Consider the following 24996-nt stretch of genomic DNA (forward strand, 5'->3'; position numbering starts at 1 on the left):
TTAAGTGCGTGCTGCAAGCTTTTTAGAAAGTTAAACTTTATTCTGTACGCATGTAGATCTACGTACGTACTTGACACACACGCAGGGGAATACTTTACAACCAAAAGGTACCACTTAACGAACGGGCAGCGATTTCCCCATAAAAGCAGAACGGCTCACGCGCTAACGTGGGTTTCTTCAGCCCTGGCCATGGCATACTGGAAAATAACGCTCCTTGAAACGAGGCCTGCTCCTCCCCCCACTGAAGCCAAGTGGGACGAGGATTGGACCCCTCGACCGAGGAGGCAATTTACGTTTCCTAGAGCTTTATCGGGGTGTTGAATCCCACGGGCTATGGCTCCCACGGACTGGCCGTGAGGCAGATGCCCGGTGTCTTCCAGTCGGGGAAGGAAGCGGGGAGGACGGTGCCTCAGGAGACGGCGAGGGAGCCTGTTTGAGAGCAACGTGCCCCCTCCTCACCGCGGAGGGGGCCGGGTGGGCGTCTGGGCCCCTCCTGAGGGTGCAAGCCCTCCCGCAGGGGCGCAGCTCGGACCCCAACTCTTCCCGGCCTCGCCGAAGGGCTCCCGCACGCCCAGCGGAGGGGCTCGTTGCGTGACGAGGCCCCGAGCTCGGCTGCGGCCGTCTGGCCGGCAGCCCGTTCGAGGACGAGGCGGCGGCCCTCGGCGCTCCGGCCGCCCCGAAGCGGAGCCGTGTCGGCCCACGGCCCGGCCCGGGGCGGCGGGTGGGCACGACGGCCCGGCGGGAGGGGCGGGGCGGCGGCGGGCCCCGCCCCCGCGGCCGGCCCCGCCCCCAGCCCGCCCTCGCCGCCGCTGCCCCCGGCCGCAGGCTCGGTCGAGGGCCGGAGCGGCGGAGCGGAGCCCGGGATCGGCGGAGCGGCCATGTGGCTGCTGTGGCTGCTGCTGGGCTCGGCGGGTGAGTGAGTGAGCGAGCGAGCGAGTTGCGGGCGCTGCTCCGTGGAGCGAGGGGGCGTGCTCCGCTCGGCGGAGGAGGGCGCCGGGGCCTCCCTGCCTCCCCTCGGCCGCTCCTTGCTGGGCCGGGCCGGGCCGGGGACGCCGCCGCCGCCGCCGGCCTCCGCTCCCCTCGGCTCCTCTCCTCCGCCGGCCCCGCGGATGGCCGGGCCGGGATGCCGTGCCCGCGGCGGGGGGCGTACGCGCGTCCCCGTCCCCTCCCTCCCGCCGCGGGCGGCGTGCGCGGGGTGGTCCCGCCGCCTGGGGGGCCGCCGGGGCCGGGGAGGGGGGGGAGCCGGGCGCCGAAGCCGCCGCCGCCGGGCCGGAGGGGGGCCGCGGCCCGGGCCGGGCCCCTTCTCCCTCCCGAGGCCTCTCCCCGGGCCGGGCTGGCGGGGCCGCGGCGGGCTCCGTGCGCCCGAGTGGGGCTTGGCTGGGGTGCGGAGGGGGGGCTGCCTGCTTTTTGGTCGCGCTCGTCTTTGCAGGGGCTCTCTCTCCCCCCCCCCCCCCCCCCCCCCCACCGCGGTCGGCATGTGTCTGTCAAAGTCGGGGAGCTGGTGATGTTCTGTGCAGCTTTGCTGCAGGTGTGAATTATTTCTGCAACATGATCTGAGCGGGCGCTTTTCCAGGCAGTGTAAGTAGCCCGGCTGCGTGCTGCTGTGTCTGTTTCCGAATTGCGCCTTGGCGATGAAGTGATGACACGCGGTGGGTAGAACTCCGATTATCGACTTCGATCTCTTTTTTTTTTTTTTTTTTTTTTTTTTTCCAAACAGTATTTGTCATGAAGAACTGACAGATTTCACAGCTTTCTGTGACAAAAGTTTGTTTCGAGTTTGGGTAGGAAGGAGGAGAAGCGTAGTAGGGCTTGCACTGTTTTGAAATTACATAACTGCAAACTTCAGCTGTGACGCTCGTAAGTCTTGTATAGGTTTGGGTGTCTCTGCAAAACTATTTCAGAAGTTCCTTTTTTGGAAAGCTTCGGGCAAAGCTCATGTTTGTTTGTCTGGATCGTGTTGCCTTCTTCCTTATTAATTTTTATTTCACTACAGTAACGTTGCCAAAATGTCACCTCGTTATTCATAGCAAGGTATACGTTTCCATGTGTTGAATATATTTGCTTGTAATATCACCCTTGGATTAACACGGAGGGTTCCATGCTACAAGATACTGATCTCTACATGTGAAGGTTTCCCAGCCACCCACAGGCCATGTTCCTGCTCCACCTTGGCCTGGGGGCAGCAACCAAGAAGACCTGTTTCTCATGTGGAAGTTAGTACTTCAGCTTTTCGACTGCAAACTGCCATTCTTGCGCAACAGTTACCCTGCAGTTATTTAACCAGAGGCTCTGGCTTACTTTGGGGCAGATTCAAAGAGCTTTCGGAAAGTTTTTTGTTTTTTGTTTTTTTTTTAAATGTGTTCTGTTTTTCTTTTGAAGAATAAAGTATGGGGTCTTTGGGGATTTGTTTTTTAAATGTTGCTTCCTCTGTGTATTTTGGCACCCCTGCAAGCTTCCCACAGGGAAAATTAGTTTGTCTCTGCCTGGCCTTCACTCTGTTTTGAATTTTGGTTCTGATAACTCCTGAAAATACTTCTTTTCCTATTGAGTCCTTTTTAGGTACGGATGGGAAACCTTGAAACCCTGGGGATCAATTTCAGTTAACAGAAAATAAACACTGTGTAGTGCCTCTGTCTAAACAGTTGTTCTGTTAGCGTGCAGAAGTAACTGTTGACTTGGATTGTGTCAGTGCAGATTTGCAAGGCAAAGTTTGATCTTTCATTTGCATCTTTATTCTTAATATTACAGTTGGATCAAATAGTGCTTTTGATCCTGAAAGACCTTGTCTGCATGGGAAAGTATTTATCTTGTTATGATATATAGCGTGGACTTATACTGGGCTGGCTTAATTTCAGTTTGTAACTGCAACTGGTAGTTGATCAGAAAGAGACTATTGATCTAAAGCTTTAACCTCTGTTTCCCACACAGGAGCTCCCTGATTCCCTTGCTTTCCTTTTCCAGTCCCCGCCTCATTTCAAGTCTCATCAAGCTCTCAGGTGTGTGCACACACATGCACACCCAGTCTCTTTCATGTCTCCGTGCTTTTGCCAGTATAAGCAGGTCGCGCTCAGCTCTGATCCCCTCCTGCTGCCCTGCGTGTGCCGTGGTCTGACCCAGTTCCCAGCGCCTGACTCTGGCTCAGTGTCAGCCCAGGAGTTCCTGGATGTAGGTTAGGTCCTGCAAGGATTCTGCTTACCAGCTTAGACTGTAACAACGTTATCAGGTTAAGTTAACGTAGAAGAGGGTTTGCTTGTTAGATAACAGACATCTGTGTTTATCTTCTTCCACGGTTTGTATTACTTTAAGTAATACAAGCTGAGCTACACACAGTTGCACTAAGTTTAGGAAAGGATTGCTTCAGAGAATTGCAAGTACGTTATGGCTGAATAAACCAATAAAATGTAAACAGTCCCTAAAAGAAAAACGAACTCTCTCTAATCCTGACTACCACTCTGCTGTGTCTTCGTGACAAATTTTTTTTTTTTATTTAAAGAAACCTAAATCTACTGAATATGTTTTGAACATAGATTTATGTAATTTTTTTCTTCAGCCTGTATGTTGTCCATTAAGGAGAGAAATGATGGCAGGAGTCACAAATGTTTAGCTAAATGAACTCCTTTTAAAAAGCGTGATTACAAAGTGAGCAGAAAAGGAAGATTACTTTTTTTCTGACAACTACAAACCTTCCTGGTTTAGCTGTGAAGTAGGTCTTAAAAATGTCAGTCTTCAACTGGCTGGAAAGTCAGAATGCAGTGCACAGCTGGAATTCCTGGGTATCGTCCACAAGATGTCACAGTTCAGTGTAAGGACCTTTCTGATGCATGAGCCAAATATGTAATATAGATATTATACCTCTTAAAATACACTCAACTTGCTCTGTATTAAGGGGAGGCTTTTGTGTCTTGTTTCCTCCAGTCTTTTGGTCTAATACTGCTGGAATCGGGACTCTATTCCATAGACAGCATAAACATGCAGGGCCAGACATGTGCTTTCATCACAATTTGCGACTACATCTCAGAAGCTTGAAAAAAACCCAGAGCATACCCAAAATCAAGCCGGGGTAGGTGCTGCTTGAAGAGTAATGTTACCACATAAATCTGCTTTGTGTAATATCGGTTAGCTTAAAAATTCCACATTCTACTAAGGAAATATCTAGTATTTTCCTTACGCAGGTCTTCGTTTGTACTGACGTTCAGAGGTATTGCTTTTAGTAGAATTTCTTTTCCTGAAAACTCATATGTACTGCATGGGAAGAGCACTGCTGAATACCGTTCTGCTCTACTGCTGTATAAGTAGAGAGAGCAAGAAAACCACTCTCTATTTGGAGATTCATGTCTGTCTTGTGTATACAGTAGATCTATTTTGTATTTTTGATGCAGTCCTCTTAAAAACCTCTTAAACTGGGTCTAGTGCTCCATAGCCAGTGTTTGTCTCTCTCAGTACACAAACCAGCTGTGGGCTCGTGTAGCACGTCAGTGTGTTAGAGGAGGACAAGGATTCTTGTAGTAGCTTTAGCAAGTCAATAAGAAATTGGTGATACACAACAAGCATTGGATATTTGCTGAAGACGTAAGTCTGCCAGCCGTCATGATGAGAGCAGACACGAAGTACTAATCTTAGTGCAAAGCTCCACATCCGTGCTGGGTAGAATGTTTGGGATTTCTCGCAGGAGCCAGCGCCCACAGATGGGTTCTCTCAGTTCAGTTTCTGGTTATTGGACGATTGATGTTTGAGGCTGTTGTCAGACTTTGCTCTTGCAAGTACATTTTTGATGCAGGGACTGAAGTAAGCTGCTGCTGATTTTGTGGGTTTCATGTAGACTTCAGGGATTTTGAATAGTGTCAGGGAAAGGGATGTATCCTTGGCTAGGCATCCGTAGGTTCCTGTTGCCCCTTAGGTGTGGGGAGTTGCGGGGCCCAGGACCTTCCAGCCGTCCCATCCCACTTGGGATAACTTTGCCGCACCAGTAGCCTGCAGTAGCCAAGGGCTGTGAGGGTGAGAGCGTGATTGCAATGTTGCAGTCGCGGGTTGTGATAGGAAGTGGAGATTGTTAACTATAAAATAGGTAGTAAAATTACACCTTTTGTACAAATGTGAAATAAAAAGTTACAAGCTTACAGTCGCTCTGCAGTGCCTGATACACTGGGAGACTAGCAAGCTCCATACTTCTTTTGGATGAAAAAATTTCTGGGTGATACTATGATACATTTATTGTGGCAACAGTAACCTGCATCCTACTTCTGATCATCATGCTGATGATCTACCAGCAGAGAAATAAAATGGCTCCCTTTGCTGTAAATCTGATAGGCTGTAACAGGGAGATGATGGTTTGTTAGGCAGCAAGGATGAAATGAGCTGAGGTTCAAGCACCTCTCTGTTTCAGGCCAGTAGCGTAGGAAGGCCTAATACAAAAATAATTTATCACCTGGAGACAGACTTTGTTTTGGTTTGGTTTGGTTTTTTTTTTTTGTTTGGTTTGGGTTTTTTTTCATTTTATGTTCTTTTTCCAAACTGGTAAATCTTACCAGAATAGTTTCTGTGATACATCCTGTCCTGTGGTTGATCTCTCTGTCTGTGTAAGCAGAAATGCAGTAATGGAGCAGGCCTGAAAAATCTGCAGTGGGAGAGCTGCTGTGATGATAGCAGTGCTCTCTCTCCATTTCAGTGTCTTTTCCATTGTGGAAGGTAATGATGAGTTTTATGAATTGGTAGGAGGCCTTGTAGGCTGTCACCGTTCAGTTGTCCTACCTGCTGCAGACTGAAGCTGTGGACGTCCTACCCGTGGTAGAAGGCACTCTGTGATAAATATTTAAACAGCAGTTTTCAGGGTTTGAACCTGTAAACAGTTTCATTATCAGCAGATAGGTTTTGAAGATGAGGAGGGAGAAAGATCTTATGTCTCAATAGCTGTTCTTGGTTTTGGGTGGTTTTGTCTTTTCAGGTATTAAAGCGAAGCCCTTCTGCTCTGGCAAGATCTTGTAACAGGATATGCTAAGATGCAGAATGGAATATTTCAAGTGAAACCAGTTTTAATCATATATTTTAAGGTATCTCTAAAGTGAAACACTGAATGACAGACTGCCCTTTGCCTGAAATGTAAGTAGATTATGGCTGGAGGTAATGGTATAGTCAGCCATTAGTATAATAAGTATATCATAAATTTACTGACTGCTGAAGAATTTTTGAGGGGGAGCTCATGTGTGTAAAAAAAAATAATAAAAAAATTAAACAAATAGCTTAAGAAAAACAAACAAACAAAAACTTGGCAAACACCCCTGCAGAAAGCGTTTAGCTAAATTAGCATCTCTGATAATGAAACTTCTAACTTGTATGATCAGGGGAGGTTTGCATTTGGCGTGGACTGAGTGTGTATCCAGATACTTGCTTATTTGACATGTAGAAACTTGTTAAACTGCAGTAACTTGATTATGTGTTTGAGTGTTTTTTTTCATGCCGCCTCTTGTGCTAGTAAAACTGTCAGGTTAAAAGGCAGCTTAAGCCAACCGTATGTTGCATGCAGTGTTGGCTATCAGGACAGAAAAACCCTTTTAAGGGAAAAGATGGTGTAATGCTGATTGGTTTTGGTGTGTGTTTGTGTTTTAATTTGCGCATGGGAAATGTTGAGGCGGTGAGGAGATTTTTAAATGGAGCCATTGGTCTCTCTACTCATTCTTGTTCTCATCTGCTTGCACAGATATCCACATCTTGATTGCCAAGGAGCTTGTGGAATCAGATACCTAATTTAGCTGCAGCTTATAGAAATAAGTCCTCTTTGAAAGTTTGAGACAAATAATAGGTAGTTCCTGTTAGTGCGAGAAATGTGTTGAAGGGCTGCGGAATCATGTGGGTGGATAATCAAAAGGGCCCTGATGAACAAAATCAAAATGGAAGCAATTTGCAGGAGAGTGGCTGGTGAGAACTTTCTCCTCTGTGGTCCTTAAGCCTTCTTCCTGCCATGGCCTGGAGAGCTGTGAGCTTGGGCACAATTAAAACATATCGAGCAAAGCCGCTTGTTGTGTAAGTTGCGATGTCAGTCTGTGACATGTCACAGTGAACAGAGAGCTGAGATAACGAGTGGAAGGTGATGTGGCTGTGAAACTTGGCTAAAATGATCTCTGTACTGTAAGAATGAGCTTTTAACCCATGGTGTGGCATCGTTGGGGATTAGGTGCTGATGAACTCATAGCAGGTCTGGAGAGGTCCTGATACCGTGTCCTCTTAGCCGGGGGGGTCAGTTTTAAAATGCATTTAGCATCTCTCAGGCAGCCTGTGAGGCTTAATTTATTAAAGGTTGGAAAGCGTGGAAGTTGAATACGGTTGAAGCGTGCTGTTGTGTTATGAAATAGTTTGTTTCAATATGGCCAAAAATACAGTTTTTCAGTTTTTAGTGCTATGTTTTGGTTTGGTATTTTGTTTTGGTTTTTTTTTTTTCTTTAGTAGGGGTCCTGATTTTTTTTTTTTCTTTTAAATTAAACAAAAATCCCCAAGTGCCACACCTTGTTATGAGTCTCTGGTGTCGGGATGTTACCTTTCATCTGCTTAGACAGATTATTATTCCAGACAGCTCCTGGGAAACGTGATGGGAGAGATTACTGGTTCGGGGTTCTTTTATTGAAGATTTTGGGTGGAAACCAACTATATCAGATGAGGTAGCCTATGTCGGTCTATTTTGAAACAGCTGGGTTTGTCAGATGAAGTTCAATTTTAAGTAACATTTTCCTGTGGGTATTTATCTCCTGTTTTTCATAAAATGCAACAATGTTACTGCAGCAAGTAGGTTGCAGTCCCATTAAACATTAAGATGTGAATTCTGGCTACTAGTATCACTTTTTGTTCAGATTTCTTCATTCCTTAGAGTCCTTTCTCTTTCTTATATATTTTGCACGAATTTAACACTTCACTTGTTAACGAGACAGATGACGCTTATAGCTCCAGACAGAACGCAATTCCAGCTATATCTGTGTCAACTGAAGAGTTGTACTCTGCTGGGCAAAGCTGTTCAGGACCTTAGCGCTGCAGGATCTGCTCCAGGTTGTATTACTGGTTAGCGGTATGACTTTGGGTGAGAACTGTTTCTTCCCTCACTGTACTCACTTCCCTTTTACCTGTTTAATCAGGTGTTTTTGGACACTAACTCTCTTTCTTCCCATTTTTCTTTTATGCTATTAGTGCTACCCTAATTTTAGTCAGTTCTGTGTTGCTGGTAGGGGTTGGGTGCAAGGTAAGTAGATTTTTCTTGATAAGACGAATTTTTCTCAGGTGAATACTATTTTTCCTTTCTCTGTTGTTACAGTAAAGTCATTAAGATTCTTCAAATGGAGGAGTTTTAGGTTTAGAAAAATGTGAAACATGATACAGACACACAAATTGATATGATTGTAAAAAGCCACGTATTTGGCAAGTTGTACTTTTTTCCCTGCTTCTGTAAGGCAGGGCAAGAGCTGGCAACTTGTAGTACTGTTGCTTGTCCAGGGTGCTCTTCACAGGTAACCCGTTGTGCAGTACTGTATCGAACCTGCTAGCTAGTGGCTGCTTCACAGGGTCATTGCCCACACATGGCTACAGAAGGTACAACTTCAGCTTGAGTTTTTGAGTTTGGAGGCTGCAAATACAGTCTTGGGATTGGTATTCTACTGCTGTTCTCCTGATGCAAGAATAAGTTATGTCAAGGGCTATTAAATATTTCTGCTGGTCTTTCTATAAGCTTAGCTAAAATTCTGCAGCTAAAAATAGCCATTATTTCTCAGATCGTGAATTCCTTTCTTGCCAAATTCCAACTCCCTTTCTTTCTTTGCCTGTATCCTTGTTCTCTTGTTCCGAAGCTGCATGCTGATGACTTCGGCATGGAAAGAAGCAAGTGAAGACTGATCTGTCTTACCTCCCTTCTCCTTGCATCTCAGTATCCTTTCCTTCCCCCCCACCTCCCCTTATGACCTCATCTGAAATTGTACCTGCTGGTGTGTTAGTTCCAACCATGAATTTCCTCATCGTGCCTTTGACTCTGTACTTATAAAAGAAAGAAGCTGGCGTGTATGCTTGTTATACCTATACCTACCTGCTAGGATCGTGTGCTTCTGTAGGCCAAACCTGCAGCTAGGAATTGTTGTTTTTCCCTTGCCTCTATATATTGCAAGTGCTCTGCACCAGCTCCGCCACCTTTCTTTGGCTGCAGTCTAGTGTCCCAGTTCATATTGCTATTCTCTAGTGAGAGTGGCTCTCCTGTACTTTGTGGCCCACTTTGTCTTTCTCCTTGATTTGGTTCTTACATTCAATGGAATATGAAATCACTGATACAGGAAACTTTCATGGGTAGGATGATCTTATGCTGCTGGACTTGCTCTTCTTCTACGTGTCCTTCCCTCCTTCCATTGCTTAGCTGTGCTGTGTGGTAAGGCCCAGGTTTGGGCTATGTGGAACTTCTGCTGTAGCTGAGTTTGGAAGGTGGTGTTTGGTTAGAGCAGACTGCTTGGGACTTGGTCTCCCTAGGTTCTTGATGCACAATCCACTTGTAAAACTGTATCTTGAGCAAATTACTCAATTTCTTGGGGTTCTTTTATGAAGTGCAGTTAATATTTACTTGACACACAATGCAAAGTGTACGTGTATAAACAGCTAAATAATTTGTGGATGTGGGCAGTGTTAGAGAGACTGATATACAATATGCTAGAGCAGTTCCTCATGTTTTTAAATATGCAGAGTAGCTCTACTTTGCTTCACCTGCCAAAGCTCATCAGTTCTTCATGAACAAATTGATAGAGTCAGCACTTACGACCTCCAAAGGAAACACATTGCAGTCAATGAACTTCAAGGGCAAAATAACTCCTGTAACTTGCTAACCAGTCTCCTGTCAATGGCACAAGTTGCTCTTGTGGCTAGGGTCAAAACCATGCAATCTTAAGAGCTGGGTGGAACTGCACACTACTAAAATGAATATACGGTCTAACTGGAACTGGGAATGCCTGTATTTTGTCTTGAGAAAAATGGCTGTCTCCCAGAAGAGTTTGGGGGTCTGATGCTGATCTTGGATGGGTGATCTTGGGGATGGGGGACTAAATCTTCCATGATCTGAACAACAATAAATAAGAAACATGTCTTATCAAGAACTTGGCATCATGTAAAACAGTCTACAGCTTTGCTTGTTCAAGTAACTGGAGAGACACAATACAGATGCTGAGATCAAGATCTGTTCAGGCTGGCAGAATGCAAACTGTGCTTGTGATATCCTGGAGTATGGAAGAACTGTACTTACTGCTCAGTCAGTTTTAAAAGACTAAGTCATTAAACTAATAAGGCATAATTCAAAATTGGCTAACAAGCAACAACAGTGTGTTTGTGGTGATTGCTGTCTATTCAAACTCAAAAAAGGCTTTATTTTTTCTTATAAGACAAGTTTTTGAGATGTGGAAAGAAGGTGGAGAGGGACCAAAAAAATCCATGTGGCTGATGTTAGTCACTGTTTTGGGTTTGCGTGGTGGGGTTTTGGTAGCAGTGGAGGGGGCTGCAGGGCCCCTGTGAGAAGCTGCTCGAAGCTTCCCCGGCCCCAAGCCGGACCCGCCGCTGGCCAAGGCTGAGCCCATCAGCGATGGCGGTAGCGCCTCTTTCACCCATGACCATAAGCGGTGAGTGATCCCTCCCTGTCCTTGTCTCGACCCATGAGAGTTTCTTTCTATTTTCTCCTCCTCATCCTACTGGGGCGCAGTGTGGAGGAGCGAGTGAGCAGCTTTGGGGTCCTTTGTTAGCAGCTGGGCTTAAACCACGACGGTCATGTTTGTTAATAAAGTGGTGGCTGAATTTCAAATACCTGACTGTGAGCAAAACCAAAAAAGCCTGTATGGAGTTACAGGTAGAATTCTAAAAAAAGCCCAACAACCCCACCCCCCAAAACAACAACCCAAAAAACTGTTGTGAACTTTTAAAATGAACAAGTGTCCTGGTTTCGGCTGGGATAGAGTTGATTGTCTTCCTAGCAGCTGGTACAGTGCTATGTTTTGAGTTCAGTATGAGAAGAATGTTGATAACACTGATGTTTTCAATTGTTGCTAAGTAGTGTTTAGCCTAAAGTCCAGGATTTTTCAGCTTCTCCTGCCCAGCCAGCAAGAAGGCTGGAGGGGCACAAGAAGTTGGGATGGGACACAGCCAGGACAGCTGACCCAAACTGGACAATGGGGTATTCCATACCATATGACGTCACATCTAGTATATAAACTGGGGGTGGGGGTTCGCTGCTCGGGGATTAACGGGGCGTTGATCGGCGGGTGGTGAGCAATCATACTGTGCATTATTTGTATATTCCAATCCTTTTCTTATTACTGCTGTCATTTTATTAGTGTTATCATTATTAGTTTCTTCTGTTCTATTAAACCGTTCTTATCTCAACCCATGAGTTTTACTTCTTTTCCTGATTTTTCTCCCCCATCCCACTGGGTATTGGGAGGGGAGTGAGTGAGCGGCTGCGTGGTGCTTAGTTGCTGCCTGGGGTTAAACCACGACAACAAGGCATTCACTTTATCATGTAACTGAGGTTCTGCATGTTAAACTTGCCCTTTATTAAATCAAGTCCTGTTGGAATTCTGATTTACCTTCTCTAAGAAATTTTTGTTTGCTAGCTATTTCTTACAAGGTGAGACCTACCTCCACTTCTTAGGCATTTTCAATCTTGTGAATGTACTGGCTTTGAATATCATCAAGTGTGAAGGTAAGAGGAAAGTGAAGCCCTATAATATTTTGGCCTGTGAGCTCTAAAACAAACCACAAGCATTTGTCCTTTTACGGTCAGATGGAGGGCTTCCCCCGAGATCTGCAAGCAGCATGTACATTTCAGGAGCCAATTCTTTTTCACTTCTCTGAAAAAGGAGCCACTGTGTGCAAGGAACAATTTGGGAGTGTACTTCTGACAAAAGATCAAAGTGATCCGACTAGATTAACAGAGTACCTGGAAGATAAAAAGGATGTTGATAGTAGACTTCCTAAGAGTATTCATAAACAATACAAATTGGCAGTACCAGTTGTACCCTAAAAATCTTCCATGAGGAGGAATGTTAGCTTCTAAATTGCAAGTTTGAGGTAGAGTGTTGTCAGCTTTTTTTTTTTTTATGCTATAAGGATTGGTGACAGCATCACACTTTTTTGAAACATTTTTTCATTGCAACCTTTCTCTTCCAAAAAAGAGTCCATAATAGTTTCAGTGACCTTATTTCATACTTGAATTATATGACTATTAAGGGTAAAAGCACAATAGCCATTTTTCTTCCTCCATCCATTTTTCATAAAATGTAGAAACAAAGTGTTTTACAGCATAATTCCCTGTTTGCACTGCAACTTCAAGTGATTTTCTGTTTGAAATGCCTGTCCTTTTCAACAACTGAGATAGCAGTAGACATTTAATGGAGAACTCCTGGTTCAGGGTTCCTGGATGTAGGCTCTTTTGAGGTAACATATAGAAGTGTTTCTCTCTTGGTTACACCAACAGAGTCCACTCAAAAGTAGCAGCTACTTGATGACATTGGTTTGCGCAGCTATACCTTTTCATCACTCTCGCTTTTTTAATATAGTATAGAAAGCTTTTGCCATTCTTATGCAAAACTATGCATATTAGTTAGAGCAGAAATGCCCAGTGTCTCTTCCTGCAGCAGCTTTGATAACTTTCAAGCTTTCAAAGTTAAAGGCTCTCTACTTACTGACTTCTACATGAGTTAGACTTTGGTGTCTAATCAGATTGGGTATCCTTAAAATTTCTAATGGGATCCTTGAAAATCTGCCAATGGACTATATAGGTTTTCTGATGAATTGTTTTAATGGAGCTCTGCCTTGCTATTTGGTTAACAATCTTCAGGGTAGCCTCGGGCTGCTTACTTTCCAATTTCCTTGTGTTATCTGTAGATAAATGTCTACCTTATTGGAGCTTAATGGCCAATTAGCTGAGTCAAATGAAATCTGAAAATACAAAAAGCAGTTCTGATCACTGGCAGGATATTCTTGTCCTAACTGAGGTTCAGTCCAGAGTTGCTGGCCTGCTGACTGCCACTGCTCCTTGAAAGTAGTCTCATGGGGAAACTGTGTTCAGCCCGTAAAGCACAGTTTAGATAATTTTTCCCTGCAGTGTTGGTGCTTCATTTGTTTGCTCATCAAGAGTCGCAAAATTAGGCAGCCCACTTTTGTGAACAGGCTTTCCTGCTTAAGAGGCGATCAGTGAAACTTCCTTTGGGCCTGTATGAGAGACCTGTGTAAGGCCCGTCAGGTCCTGTTAAAATGAAACCTATATGACTTGGACTTCTGAAATACCTGGTGGTTATCTCTGGGATGGGAAGCACATCTGCTATGGGATATCTCAAAGGGGCAGCAACTTTTGGGGAAATATGGCACGCTTTCCACCTTTGCCAGTCTGGCCCTTGAAAGTGGCGTGAGCTGGGTGTTTGCAAATACAGGCTGTCCAAGCTACTTTGTGCTTCCCTGTAAGAAAACTAACTTGGCATAGATTTAGTAAATATTGCAGTGTTTACTTCAGTTTAGAGGGGCTGTGTTGGCCTATTGTTTTGGAAAAAATGTGTTATTGAAATGCTGTGTGTCGTGGTTTAAACCCAGCTGGTAACAGCACCATGCAGGCTCTTGCTCACTCCTTGCCCCCTGGCCCCAGTGGGATGAGGAGAAAATAGAAAGAAAAGCTCATGGGTTGAGACAAGGACAGGGAGGGATCACTCCCCACTTATGGTCACGGGCAAAAGACAGACTCCGCTTGGGGAAGAAACAAAATCAACTTAATCTGCTACCAATCAAACCAAATCAAGGATATTGGGAAGTAAACCCAAACCCGAGAAGAGCTTCCCTCCCACCTTCCCGCCTCAGCCCCACTCCCGGTTCTCTCTCCCCGGGGAACAGGGGACGGGGGCTGGGGTCGGTTCCTCACCCCTTGTCTCTGCCGCTCCTTCCTCCTCAGGGGGAGGAGGACTCCGCGCTCGGCCCCTGCTCCGCCGGGGGGTGTCTCCCACGGGAGGCAGCCCTCCATGAACTTCTCCAGCGTGGGTCCTTCCCGCGGGCCGCAGCTCCTCACAAACTGCTCCAACATGGGTCCTTCCCACGGGCTGCAGTCCTTCAGGCCCAGCCTGCTCCAGCACGGGCTTTCCCACAGAGCGGCGGCCATCTTGGGGGGCATCCATCCCCCTGCTCCGGCGTGGGCTCCTCTCTCCCCGGGCTGCAGGTGGGCATCTGCTCCCCAGAGGCGCTACCGCCGTCGCTGAGGGGCTCGGCCTGGGCCAGCGGCGGGTCCGGCTTGGGGCCGGGGGAGCTTCCAGCAGCTTCTCACAGGAGCCGGCCCTGCAGGCCCATTCCCCATTACCATAACCCCACCACACAAACCCATAACATCGTAGTAAATGTTTCGGTTAGAGAACAGTTTGAGTGAGCTCAACTGTCAAAATTAAACCCTGGGTGTAAGCAGCTGTGCCAAGAGCTAGTCATTGCACGTTTGCAGGGCGAAGTCATTTTGGATACCTTGAAATGTACATGTTCATAATCTGTTTTTAAACAAGCTTCCCAAGTTCTTCCCTTCTCTTCCCACAAATCACAGCCCAGCATTAAACAAAAGTAAGGGGTAGGTATATACACATACAAAAGAAAGACAAAAATTGATACCATATCAGGGTTCTTATTGAGCCCCCATGAGTGTAAATAAGAGGGCAGTTAATTTCTGTATCTAAAATGACTTGGATTTTCTAGGTCCAGGGGATCACTTAATCTCTATAGAGTGACTGTGCAAACTGAGTCTAGTTGGTAGTCGAGCAGGCAGGAGTTTGGGAAATTGGAGTTTCATGTGTTTATAGGGTGGGCCTACCTATATTTTAATCAGAATCCCTGGATTGGGTATTAGCTTGCATACCTGCTCAAAGATTTTTGATTATGACTTTGTCTGTTTAGTACTAAGGAATAAATTATTCAAGATACACCTGTGGGCTTTAATATTTATACTTTGCATTTTTTATGATGCTTCTTAACCAGTTCATATATTTGGAAAACTACTGATCAGTATATATCTTCAGGTACCCATCTCCTCAGCTTCCGAGCAGCACGGAAACATAAATTATGGATGCCTGAAACATTCCCATAGGATGGGAGAGCATTAGTAATTATTAACAGATAAGGAAAACTGAAGCCAAGGAAAGCAGAGTAATATGATCATGTAAGACACCTGTGGCAGGGCTGAACCCTGTCTCCGGTCTTCTCAAATTTGACCCAGAAACCTGCCCTTTCCTGAAGGGGATCCTGCCTGTGAGGCTGGACTATGTCGCAAGTACCGACATTAATCTTCCTCCTCTTGAAGCTTACATCGTCAACATTCCTGTCGGGAAGCGGACTAGGAGTCAGCACACTAGCATTAAACCATTGGGTTGTTTAATGCGGCATCGTGGTGTTTAACGCCAGTTGGATGACATGTGGCTGCCAGTTTGTAAAGCTAAATCTGTCTGCCTGAACTCTGGCAACTGCTGTTGAGGGTGAAGCTCTAGGAGTGTGACAGGCTCGTGTTTAAGTGCATATAGATAGTACGTAGGGCTGCCCACTTGGTAAGCTTGATGAAGAATTGGGAAGGGGCAGGATAGATAACACAATGTACAGTGAATGTTCGTGTCCTCCTGTGTCTGATTGGTTTTTAATAGTACAAATAGATAATGGCATCAGTGGAAAGCTCAGGTGTGAAGTACAGTAGGAGTAGACTGAGTTCTCTTTCCTCGATTACTTTTGTGTGTTTGTGATAGGAAATGTGCCTGTGTGGTATTACTGACAGTCTTGAGTGGCTGGCAAGAGTGTTTTAAATCCAAGACTGAATTCCTTGGCTTTGTACTGAGCTTCTAGTTGAATTTATTTGCATTGGCAGAAAAGTTGGCTGACTTGAAGACAGGCAATGCACAGACTTAAAGTATCTTGAAATAGTAGGGCTTGAAGACCTTCTTTGCTTTCTCAGGGGCAAATTCTGCCACTGAACATATGTTGTAGATCACGTTTTAAAGTGGTTTTTCCCTGGCTCCCATTTTGCTGCCCTTTACTTTGAACACAGCCTTTTTTTTCTCCCCCTACCCCCACCCCCCCATCTGAAAAAGTAGTGGGATGTGGTTACTGAAATTATTGAATTTTGTACATGGGGCTCTCACTGTGCCTCTCTGAAGTGGGAATATTTTACACATGGGTAGAGTGGGACTCAAATCAAGGTGACGTGTGATCATGTACAAATAGAACGAAGATAACATCCTAGAGATAACAGTGATCCTTGGCAGTGCATAACATCAAGCAAATCGTTTGCTGTCTGCCTTGCTTTGTGCCGTACTTAAAATGGAGATACCACTTCCCCACCTCAGTTTCTTTAGCTTCATAAATGCTGGTAAGTGCTCAGTTCCCCCAAGTGGGTGTCATCAATAATTCATTATCACTTAATTGCTGGAGCTGATTTCTGATTGATTTGGTAAGTAGGGCGCTAGGAAATGGTATGTTTCCCCTGTCAGTTCCACTTCACTGCTTTTGCCAACCTTTAATCGCCAACTTGTCCACGTGCCTTTTCACTCTTCTTCCATGGATGCTTTGCCCTAGGGCCACAATAAAACTGGAGGAGCTTGCAAAAGAATGGGGCAAACAGCATCAGATGGAGTTATGGATTTCTTTTTGCATGAGCAGCATGTGCAAGAAAGGCTGAACCCCAGACAGGCTGGAGTTGGAGGGCTCAGCCCTGCATGTATGACATGCTGTCACTGTGTGTCACTTCTGTTTTTCTTACTTGTTCAGATAGAGAGGCTTCTCCTGGACTGCTGTCTTTTCTTCCTGCTGCTGCTCAAAGTGCTTAAAGGTCTGCTACTTTTGTCTGATGCTATTGTCTATAGCTGAGAAGGCTGTTTCAGTTGTCCTTTTTATATCCCTACTATGAATCACGTGTGAGCTATTTCTGATGGTTTTCCATCATAATGGGAATGTATAGTTTTGGAGTGGCTGACAGTTGTAGTTGTATTTTGCTTTCTTTATGCAAGGAATGTACTTTAAATTGTACCGTCAGAGGTAAGGATTTGGAATTATGCAGGTTCTCCTTGCAGTGTTTCCTCACTGCAAAATGGCGAGTGCCTCCAGTCTCCCAGGATGTAGTATGGCAGATTTCTTTTCTGGCAGCAGTTTGGACACTAGAGAGGGGAACTTTAAAATAGATGTCCTGGAAAATATGTGGTGCTTGTTTTTATTAGCATAGGATGGTCTCTGTTCTGTGTAAGATAGGAACCAAGATACAAATGAGGAAGCAGTGCAGTATCACAGTCTTACATACCTAGAAATGAGAGGTGAGGAAGGACTATTGGTTTATCTATATAGTTTATACCCTGGGGCTGCTGTAAGCATCTTTCATCCACTTTGTTGGATGAAGGTCCGAAGGTAAGTAACGACAACAGGACTTTAATCATAATATCTTCTGATCGCTTTCTTATAGTTTGGGATATTGTCTTTACCTTGCAGAATCTGAACTGTTTAACACCTGTGCAGTGTTCAGCAGGGCAAAATGTTCTCAAAGACTGTGCTACATCCTAAAAACCAGCACACAGTCTGTTGGAGCATGTCCTTCATCTGAGTCTGGTTTGCCAAGGAAGCGTTAGAAGGGAATGTGTTGTTTGTTTTTTTTTTTGGTTGGGTGTTTTTGTGTTTGGTTTTTTTTGTATAAACATACATAGTTTCCAAAGGGATTCAGTTCTATCTTAAACACATATCAAGAATTATTTTATTATTTTTATACTTTTCTGAGGTTGTGTGTCTGGATTCTTCTCCTCTTTAAATGAACTTACATGGATGTGTTTCAGTGCATTAACTTCATTTTAAACTGCTATGAATATAAAAATGAATTGACAACCCAGTTCTCAGAAATAAGTCTTCTTGTTTTGAGGTGTTCAGATGTCTTTAAACTTCATTGAAATGACAGGGCTGGAAAGAACATCACTGTCACTAAGCTACTTTGGTGGATTCCCTAAAGACTACTTCATTCTTGTTTCAATTGCCAGTTAGCAAACTTCCTTTAAAAAGTGTTCATTTCAAAATGAAATTTCAAATCATGAAGTTTCATTAAAACTGAAAGAAGTTAATCTTTTCAGGCAGCTGCACTTTGTTCTGTTCACAGGGTCGCTCTTACCTCTCTTCAGAGGAAGAGGAGAAAAATAACTGGACACAAAAGATGCTGTAACTTTGAATAGTTTTCCATGGAGAAGTTGTTAAAACTGAGACTTTTGACTTGAATTCATTGCGGCTAGGATATCTTGAGCAGTAATGTACCTTCACAATATGTTCCTAAACCTGTTCTTTAATGTCTCATGGGAAAATTTATTGTAGACTTTTCCAGGCAGCAAATTGCAAAGGGGAAAATAGTAATTTTAAGGTGTGAGTGCAGTGGCTTAAACCTTCACTTTCCACAAACAAAATGCTTGATTCTGTGCTCCTTTTCACCAGTGTGATTCTAACAGCTTCAGAGGAGCAACTCCAGCATAAAACTGGTGCAACAGGAGGAGGAATCAAGACATGGACTGGTCTATGGAGAAGGAGCAATTGGGTTTCGGTTTCCAGTGGCACACTGAGCTTTGTGCTCTGGCTGGGGGATACATGGGGGGAAGGAAGCTTATTCTGTCTATACATTTGAAGTTTTACTGTGGTTTTCATCTTGCCATGCATAGTTTTTTGTGCTAAGTAAGTGTTTGATCACAAAGCATCTCTGTTAGCATGTTCTTCTTGCGTCAAGGTGCTTCTGAAACACAGAAGCTATGTTGACATACTGGAAAAGTTGTGGTGTCACCTGTCTCTGGCAGATGCTGTGAATGACACGGCAATCAGCTGTGTCTGAGCCTGATGAGAAATGTCATCCAGGTACCCAAGCCAATTGTGTCAGTATCATCTGGCCCTTCCTGAAACATGTTGTTTACACTGTTATCTGAAATACATTGAGAAATTCTTAAGGGGTACTCAAATAATGACAGTAATGAAGCTGCAAAGTTAACTTGCTGGTAGCAGTCTCTGTGAGAAAGTCTTCCTGCCTTTGGGATGAACCTTCCTGACTGCTGAAGGATACTCAGTACCATTGGCTGTAAATTTTTAGAGGAAGTAAGAAATTAATTTTCCCCAGAGGGCTCATTTCTTTGGCATTGCATTTCTGATTGTATGTTCTTTACAGCTTACAGCTAGCTGAGGGGACTCGTGTTGCCACTGCTACTTGTTCCTTACGTGTTGCCCCCTTCTTTTCAGAGTCAGCATATGGCATGTTATAGAAGAGATGCTGATCATATGAGTAATCTTTGTAACTGTGTAAGCGGAAAGGAAGCAAGAACTTTCATTGTCAGTTTAAGAATGTCTGTTTGGGATATTGTATCTTAGACATGTTCAGGTGTCCTCCTTTGAGTTCCCACATGGAATGAACTAGTGTTATTTGGTGGTGGTAACGCTTAAGTTCAGTTAAGTAAGTTTGTGCAGTCATCAGCTGTAATGCAGTCAATACTTAGAGTATTCCTTTTAAATTTATTTCTTTGGAAATCTGGAGAAAACGCAGCCATAGTGCAAAGAGGTAGTGGATAATTTAAGTGGTGCTGGCTGAGCCACATCATCTGGTTTGTGTACGAAACACCTGAATATGGTGTAGGATGCTTACAGCCTGTGTTGTGTTTACCGAGAATGAAGTTGTGTGGTGCTAGTCATGGGCATGTTTTAGCACTGCATTGTATTTTCTGTATCCCTTTATACTTTCAGCTACTTCACAGAATATGGGTCAGTGTACATGGTCAAAAGTAATACTATCGTTGTGTTAACTTCCTGAATCAGAAATACCCATATACATAACTTGCGGTGAAGCAACAAGTGTATAAATCTTTCCTTTCTATGTTGTAGGCTATATTGTGTTTGAATATGTGAAAAATAATTGTATAGGAGGTTAGGAAAATGGGAAAGACCTATAGTGATCACATTCAGCATTTCTTGAGTGATTAAAAAATTTAAGTTAAATTAATTAGGTTTATTAATTAAGCTTCACACCTTTTTCCTTTTTAAAAGGGACTAACCCTTGAACAAGAGAGAAACCCTGTTGCTTAAGTAGAAAGCAAAGATAATTGAAAAGCAGTGCTTTCAATATAATGGGCAACTACACAGTTCATCTCTCCTGCAACCACTCCAGTTACATGGCCATTAACAGTTAAATTATTAATGAAGTACTGCTGAAGGAAGCCACTCCTGACTGTCGGCTATCCTCTTTCCTCTGCGCTAGTCGCTAGTCGCAGGGTTACAGGAGTCTCATTCCACATGAGGCAGTGTGAGATGCAGACAGGCTTTCTTCCAGACTTGGAAGTGGAGAATGTGGCTGAGTTGTCGATGTTTTTCGGAAAACTCAGTTTTTCTAGTTCTTGAATGCAAGGAATTTACTTTTGTGTTACAATGAATGATGAGCATCCTCTTACATACTGGCAAATGAAGGGCTGGCTGGAATGAATCGTTCTGGGAGGCACTTGCATGGGTCCCTCTGAAAACAGAACAGCCTCATGTATTGTGTAATATATGAGGTCACAGGTTATCCAGTGACATTACCTGTCTCTCATGATGGTGCTTATCCTATGTCCTAGACAGTATGTCTTATTGTCTTCTCCTAATGTGTAATGTCTCCTGCTAACAGGACAGTATAGCTGTCCTGTTAAATTGCTGTGACAGGGTGTCACTAAGCATTAGTGTTTACAAAGAGGAAAGCACCCTTTTTTTGGAAGCATCTTGAAAGATAGTGATGGGGTTTTGTTCATAATAAAAACAAGATTAAAAAAGGTCCCGAATTCATGGTCTGTATGAACTTAAGCACAGGACTCATCTTCTTGGCCAAATATTTTTGCTTTTGTAAGAGTGATTTTTGTGCTAAAGTACTGATCTCCATGTACTTCAGTAACTTGCCCGTATTGGGAAATATAAGTGAAGGGAAAATTTAGGGAAGATAATCATGTTAAATGAAAGATCCCTCCTACTTCTTTTGTAGGAGGAAAGTCTTTGCTCTTTTTATTTTTTTTTTTCCATTTGCTTTGCATCTTTTGTGAAGTATGTGATCTCCTTCTGAAGCGTTTAACTAATTTTCCAAAGTTATAGCAGGGTCTATTACCTTAAAGAGCTTTGTACCTCACCTGTGATGTCTGTTTCTCTGATCCTAAAAAGGTGGATTCAGAGAAGAGAGAAAACCTCAGCATATGGATGATTGCAGTTTACCAGGCTTTCTGACTGGGAAGGTGCGAGCTGTGACTCTGCAACTCTTCGACAGATCTGAACAGAATGTATCAGCTTGTCTTTTTTTAAAAGTAGAAAGTATTGCGGTAGCTGGGAATCAAAATTTAAGAAATGAGCCCATGAAGAATCTCAGGTGCCTTTTTAAGGATCTTTATTGCTCCCAAGTGTTTTCAATTCAGGTTTCCCCAGCAGAAAAATGAGTTTTGAATGTTCAGCAAGATTCCTATTCTCTTAGATATGGGCCTCTGTGTTTAAAGCGAGGGGGTGTGTGTGGGCAGCAGCTCTGGTGCTGGGAGACTGAAAGTCTTACTAAGTTTGAGTTAAGTCTGCTTAGGTACTTTGTTAGAAGATCTAAATCCAATTGAATAGCAGTCAGTATGGGCTGCAAGTGGATTGAGACGTTGTTCTGTGAAGTAAAAATTATCGTAACAGTAGTGATGCACAGATGCAATGGCTCATGGAAATGCAAGGGCTGGAGACTGCTTTGCTCAGTCGCTGCTGTTGCACACTTTTGTGTTAAGTGGAGTAGGAGAAACCTTGGCTAGTGCCCATATGTGTTACACTAGTCGTCTGTTTTGATGGCCATGGACGTCACTCTAGCACTATACATTACCTACTAGAGCATCCTTAAAAATATCTATTATATACAGTTTTCACTGTCTTCTGAACTTCTTGTAGTGTGTGGGAAGGACAGAAAGGAAGGTGCAGATGTGTATGTGAGTGGTAGTGGAGAGCCTAAGTTAGAGCTAGCCAGTTGCTGATTTTTTGGGGCTGTAAAAGAAATTTGAACATGGTTGTTACAGACAAAATATGTTCAGGTTGTCCTTGTGTTCCAAAGACATCTCTTCCTGCTTGCCTTATCTTATCTAGATTTGATAGCTGCTTGGCAGGAGTCTTGGCATTGCTTGGCACTAGCAATTCTCTGCTCATCGACCTGGACGAAATGACTGTTGAAACTCCAAAATGCACAGTTTTGAGCTGTGCTGCCTTTGTCATTATCCAGTCAATACAGTCTGATTTTTCTCATTTCTTTCTTTCCAGAGATTAGGGAAAAAGATAGACAAGCTTTCATAAGTGTGATATCTTTCTTTTAATTCTGATTAATCAAATACAGTCTCTATCAGTAAAAAAGCACAATGTGTGAGACCCACTATGCTAAATTTACACCCTGCAATTTTCAGACATTAGTTGCCACTAAATTGGCAGAGTGACTGGAGCCAAATATACCTGTTTTGCAGTTTTATCTGCTGGGTTGGTGTATATGGGAACGGTCAACTAGGCCAATGAGACTCAAAATTAAAATTAACCCTTAATGGCAATGTGCTGAAACTGCTGTTCCATTAGTGTGTTCATCAAGGCTCTCGAGAACCTCCATTATGGCCAGTCTCAGGTGCTACTGCAAGTAGCAATGCTTGCTTCCCTAGAACCTTGACAAAAAGATTGGCAAATCTATGAACTTAGTGCATCCTAAGTTTCAGTTTGGGTTTTGTGTGAAACCAGATGTATCCTGCCTTGGAACCAAGTAGACAGATATGCACTTTGAGAATAAAAACTTTTACTGCATATGTAGAAGCTGTGTCTTTTGCCTGGGCATCTTGATTTCTCTGGGTTACTGAGATATTATGGACTTCTGTTTTGGTTGAAAATTTTAATGAAATTCCTGAGATCTTGTCTGTTCCTCTGGTCCCCATCTGTATAACTCTGCAGGTGATTCCCCAGCCCATTGGTTTGCTCTGCAGCCTTCCCAGCATTTGCCAGTTTGGCGCGCTCTGTCTGGACATGTCTTTGCCCCAGCTTCTTCAGAAAGTACACTTTGTAGCATATGTAAATATGATTAATGCCAGGAGCAATGTGGAGCTTTCAGAGTTTGTTTAACCAGCAAAATGATGCATGGGGTTATAGCAAGGTTTTAGAGATCTCCTGAGTTTTGATTTGGCTCAGTGGAAGAATACCTGATGCAAAAAATGTTGAATGAAGCCTTAAAAGGCAAGAATGTTTTTGTAGTTAACCAGAAACTTATTAATTTTTGTTAACTTAGAGTTTTTCTCACGATTGACCCATCAGAGTAAAACACATCCAGGTTTGGAAGCTGCAAGTGGCTCAAATGAGACACCCAAAATATTTGGATTAGGGGCTAAAGTATATAAATGCTTATTCTTTCTTAACTGGAGTGTACTGAGAAGCTTCTCTTCAAGACTTTTTGTCTAATGGGTAGTTTGAGCAGAGTGGCATAATCTTTATTTCCAGGCCAGGACAGACTTTTAAAAAGCAGGTGTTACTTTTCTTTATTGGAAGCTGTTCAGAAGATTTTAGGAAATAAAGGGAACAGAGTTGGCAGGAACCAAAGCAGCAGCAAAAAATGAGAAAAGGCAGAAAGCTGGTACACCACACAAGCTAAATCCTGGACTGTTTCTTGTGTGTCCGTTTCCAGAGACATTGACCAGTTGCCTCCACTGTTCCTGGGGAAACGTTTGGTTTTTTTCATGCATGCATCAGAAGTTTTTCTGCTTTTTGTGAAATCTTCCTCTTGTTTACCTTCATTCCTGTATTCTTCGCTCTTCACTGTGCTGTTAAACACAGCAACTGTTGGAAGGGACAAAATCCAAGATTGCCTGTATTGCAAACAAACCCCTGATTTTACTGCTAGCTCAAAAGCAGTTTCTAATGGTGGATGGTATCTTGCTGTGGCAGTATTTGCTGGAAAGAATTGGTTACCAGTGCCTTGCAGAAAGATTGCACAGCCACTGTACGCACCCTGCATTAACGTCCCATCTGCGTGGGGACGCTGTGTATGTTCCTCTACAATGGAGAAGCATCGTTGCTCCCAGCTAGGGCTTTTGGTACAATGAATAAGTGAAACGGATAAGGTGAAACTGAACTCCTGTGAAAAGAATGAGCCTCTCACTTCAATATAATCCCTGCCATGTATCTTCCTAACAGCATGTTTCCCATTGACAAAATGCAAATGCCATTTATTTTTCTGTTATTGATTCGCTTACAGAAAGCAGCTGAAATCTAATCCGTGCAGCAAATGCTGAGTCACTTTATCTTCTGTATAAATTTTTATTATTACTGTATAAAGCACATCAAAGAGCTCAGTTTGAATGGGAGAAAATCACACTTTAGGTAGGTGGTTATAAAAGCTGTTATTTTTCACTTGAAGTGATTATTTTCTAGGTCCCTGGTAGTGATTATGGGAAATTACCAACTTCAAATAAACAACCAGTTGTTGTATACAACTGTCATTCCTGAGCCCCATCTTCTGCCCCCACTTAACTCTTTTTGAGACTTGCCTCATGGAGGGTATCTGACCAGAGTTACAGGAAAAGGGCAAATGCACAGAGTCTTCTATAAAAGAAACCTCTCAAGTCTAAAGTAATGGCAAAATCTCTTCAAATAGACCTCAGGCATGACATCTGAAGAGGCTTGTGTCCTGTGATGTCTTACTGTTGAATTAGACCAGTATATTAGCAGATATCTCCAAAATATTGTGAGAGTGGTGTGAGGTCCTGGACAGTCTAAATGGTGTCGCTGTGGCTGTGCCATGGCTTGTCATGTTTTCAATATAGGGTGGATGAAAATTGGCTGATTATAACCCAGCCTGGTGATCCTCTGAAATCAAGCTTGTAGTTTGGCTTATGTTGAAATTGTTTTTTCTAAAGGTGTATATGTCCCTTTCTGCATTATCATTGCAGCCAGAGAGGAATGAGTTGCCTTCCCCTTGAAGATTCAGGGATGTTCTAAGTTCACTTTGCA

General features: G+C 43.7%; 1 protein-coding gene across 2 annotated transcripts in view; it reads left to right on the plus strand.

The window, feature by feature from the left end:
• Nucleotides 1-815: 815 nt before the first annotated feature.
• LDLRAD3 (low density lipoprotein receptor class A domain containing 3) overlaps nt 816-24996 on the plus strand; it is a 124475-nt gene continuing 100294 nt past the window's right edge. For both annotated transcript variants that reach the window (XM_075030931.1, XM_075030932.1), the window contains exon 1: nt 816-912. In XM_075030931.1, coding sequence (XP_074887032.1) covers nt 879-912 — 34 coding nt within the window. In that variant the 5' untranslated portion in view covers nt 816-878. The remainder of the gene's footprint in view (nt 913-24996) is intronic.

The sequence above is a fragment of the Buteo buteo genome, chromosome 6 (assembly GCF_964188355.1).
Source record: "Buteo buteo chromosome 6, bButBut1.hap1.1, whole genome shotgun sequence".
Classification (NCBI taxonomy): Eukaryota; Metazoa; Chordata; class Aves; order Accipitriformes; family Accipitridae; genus Buteo; species Buteo buteo.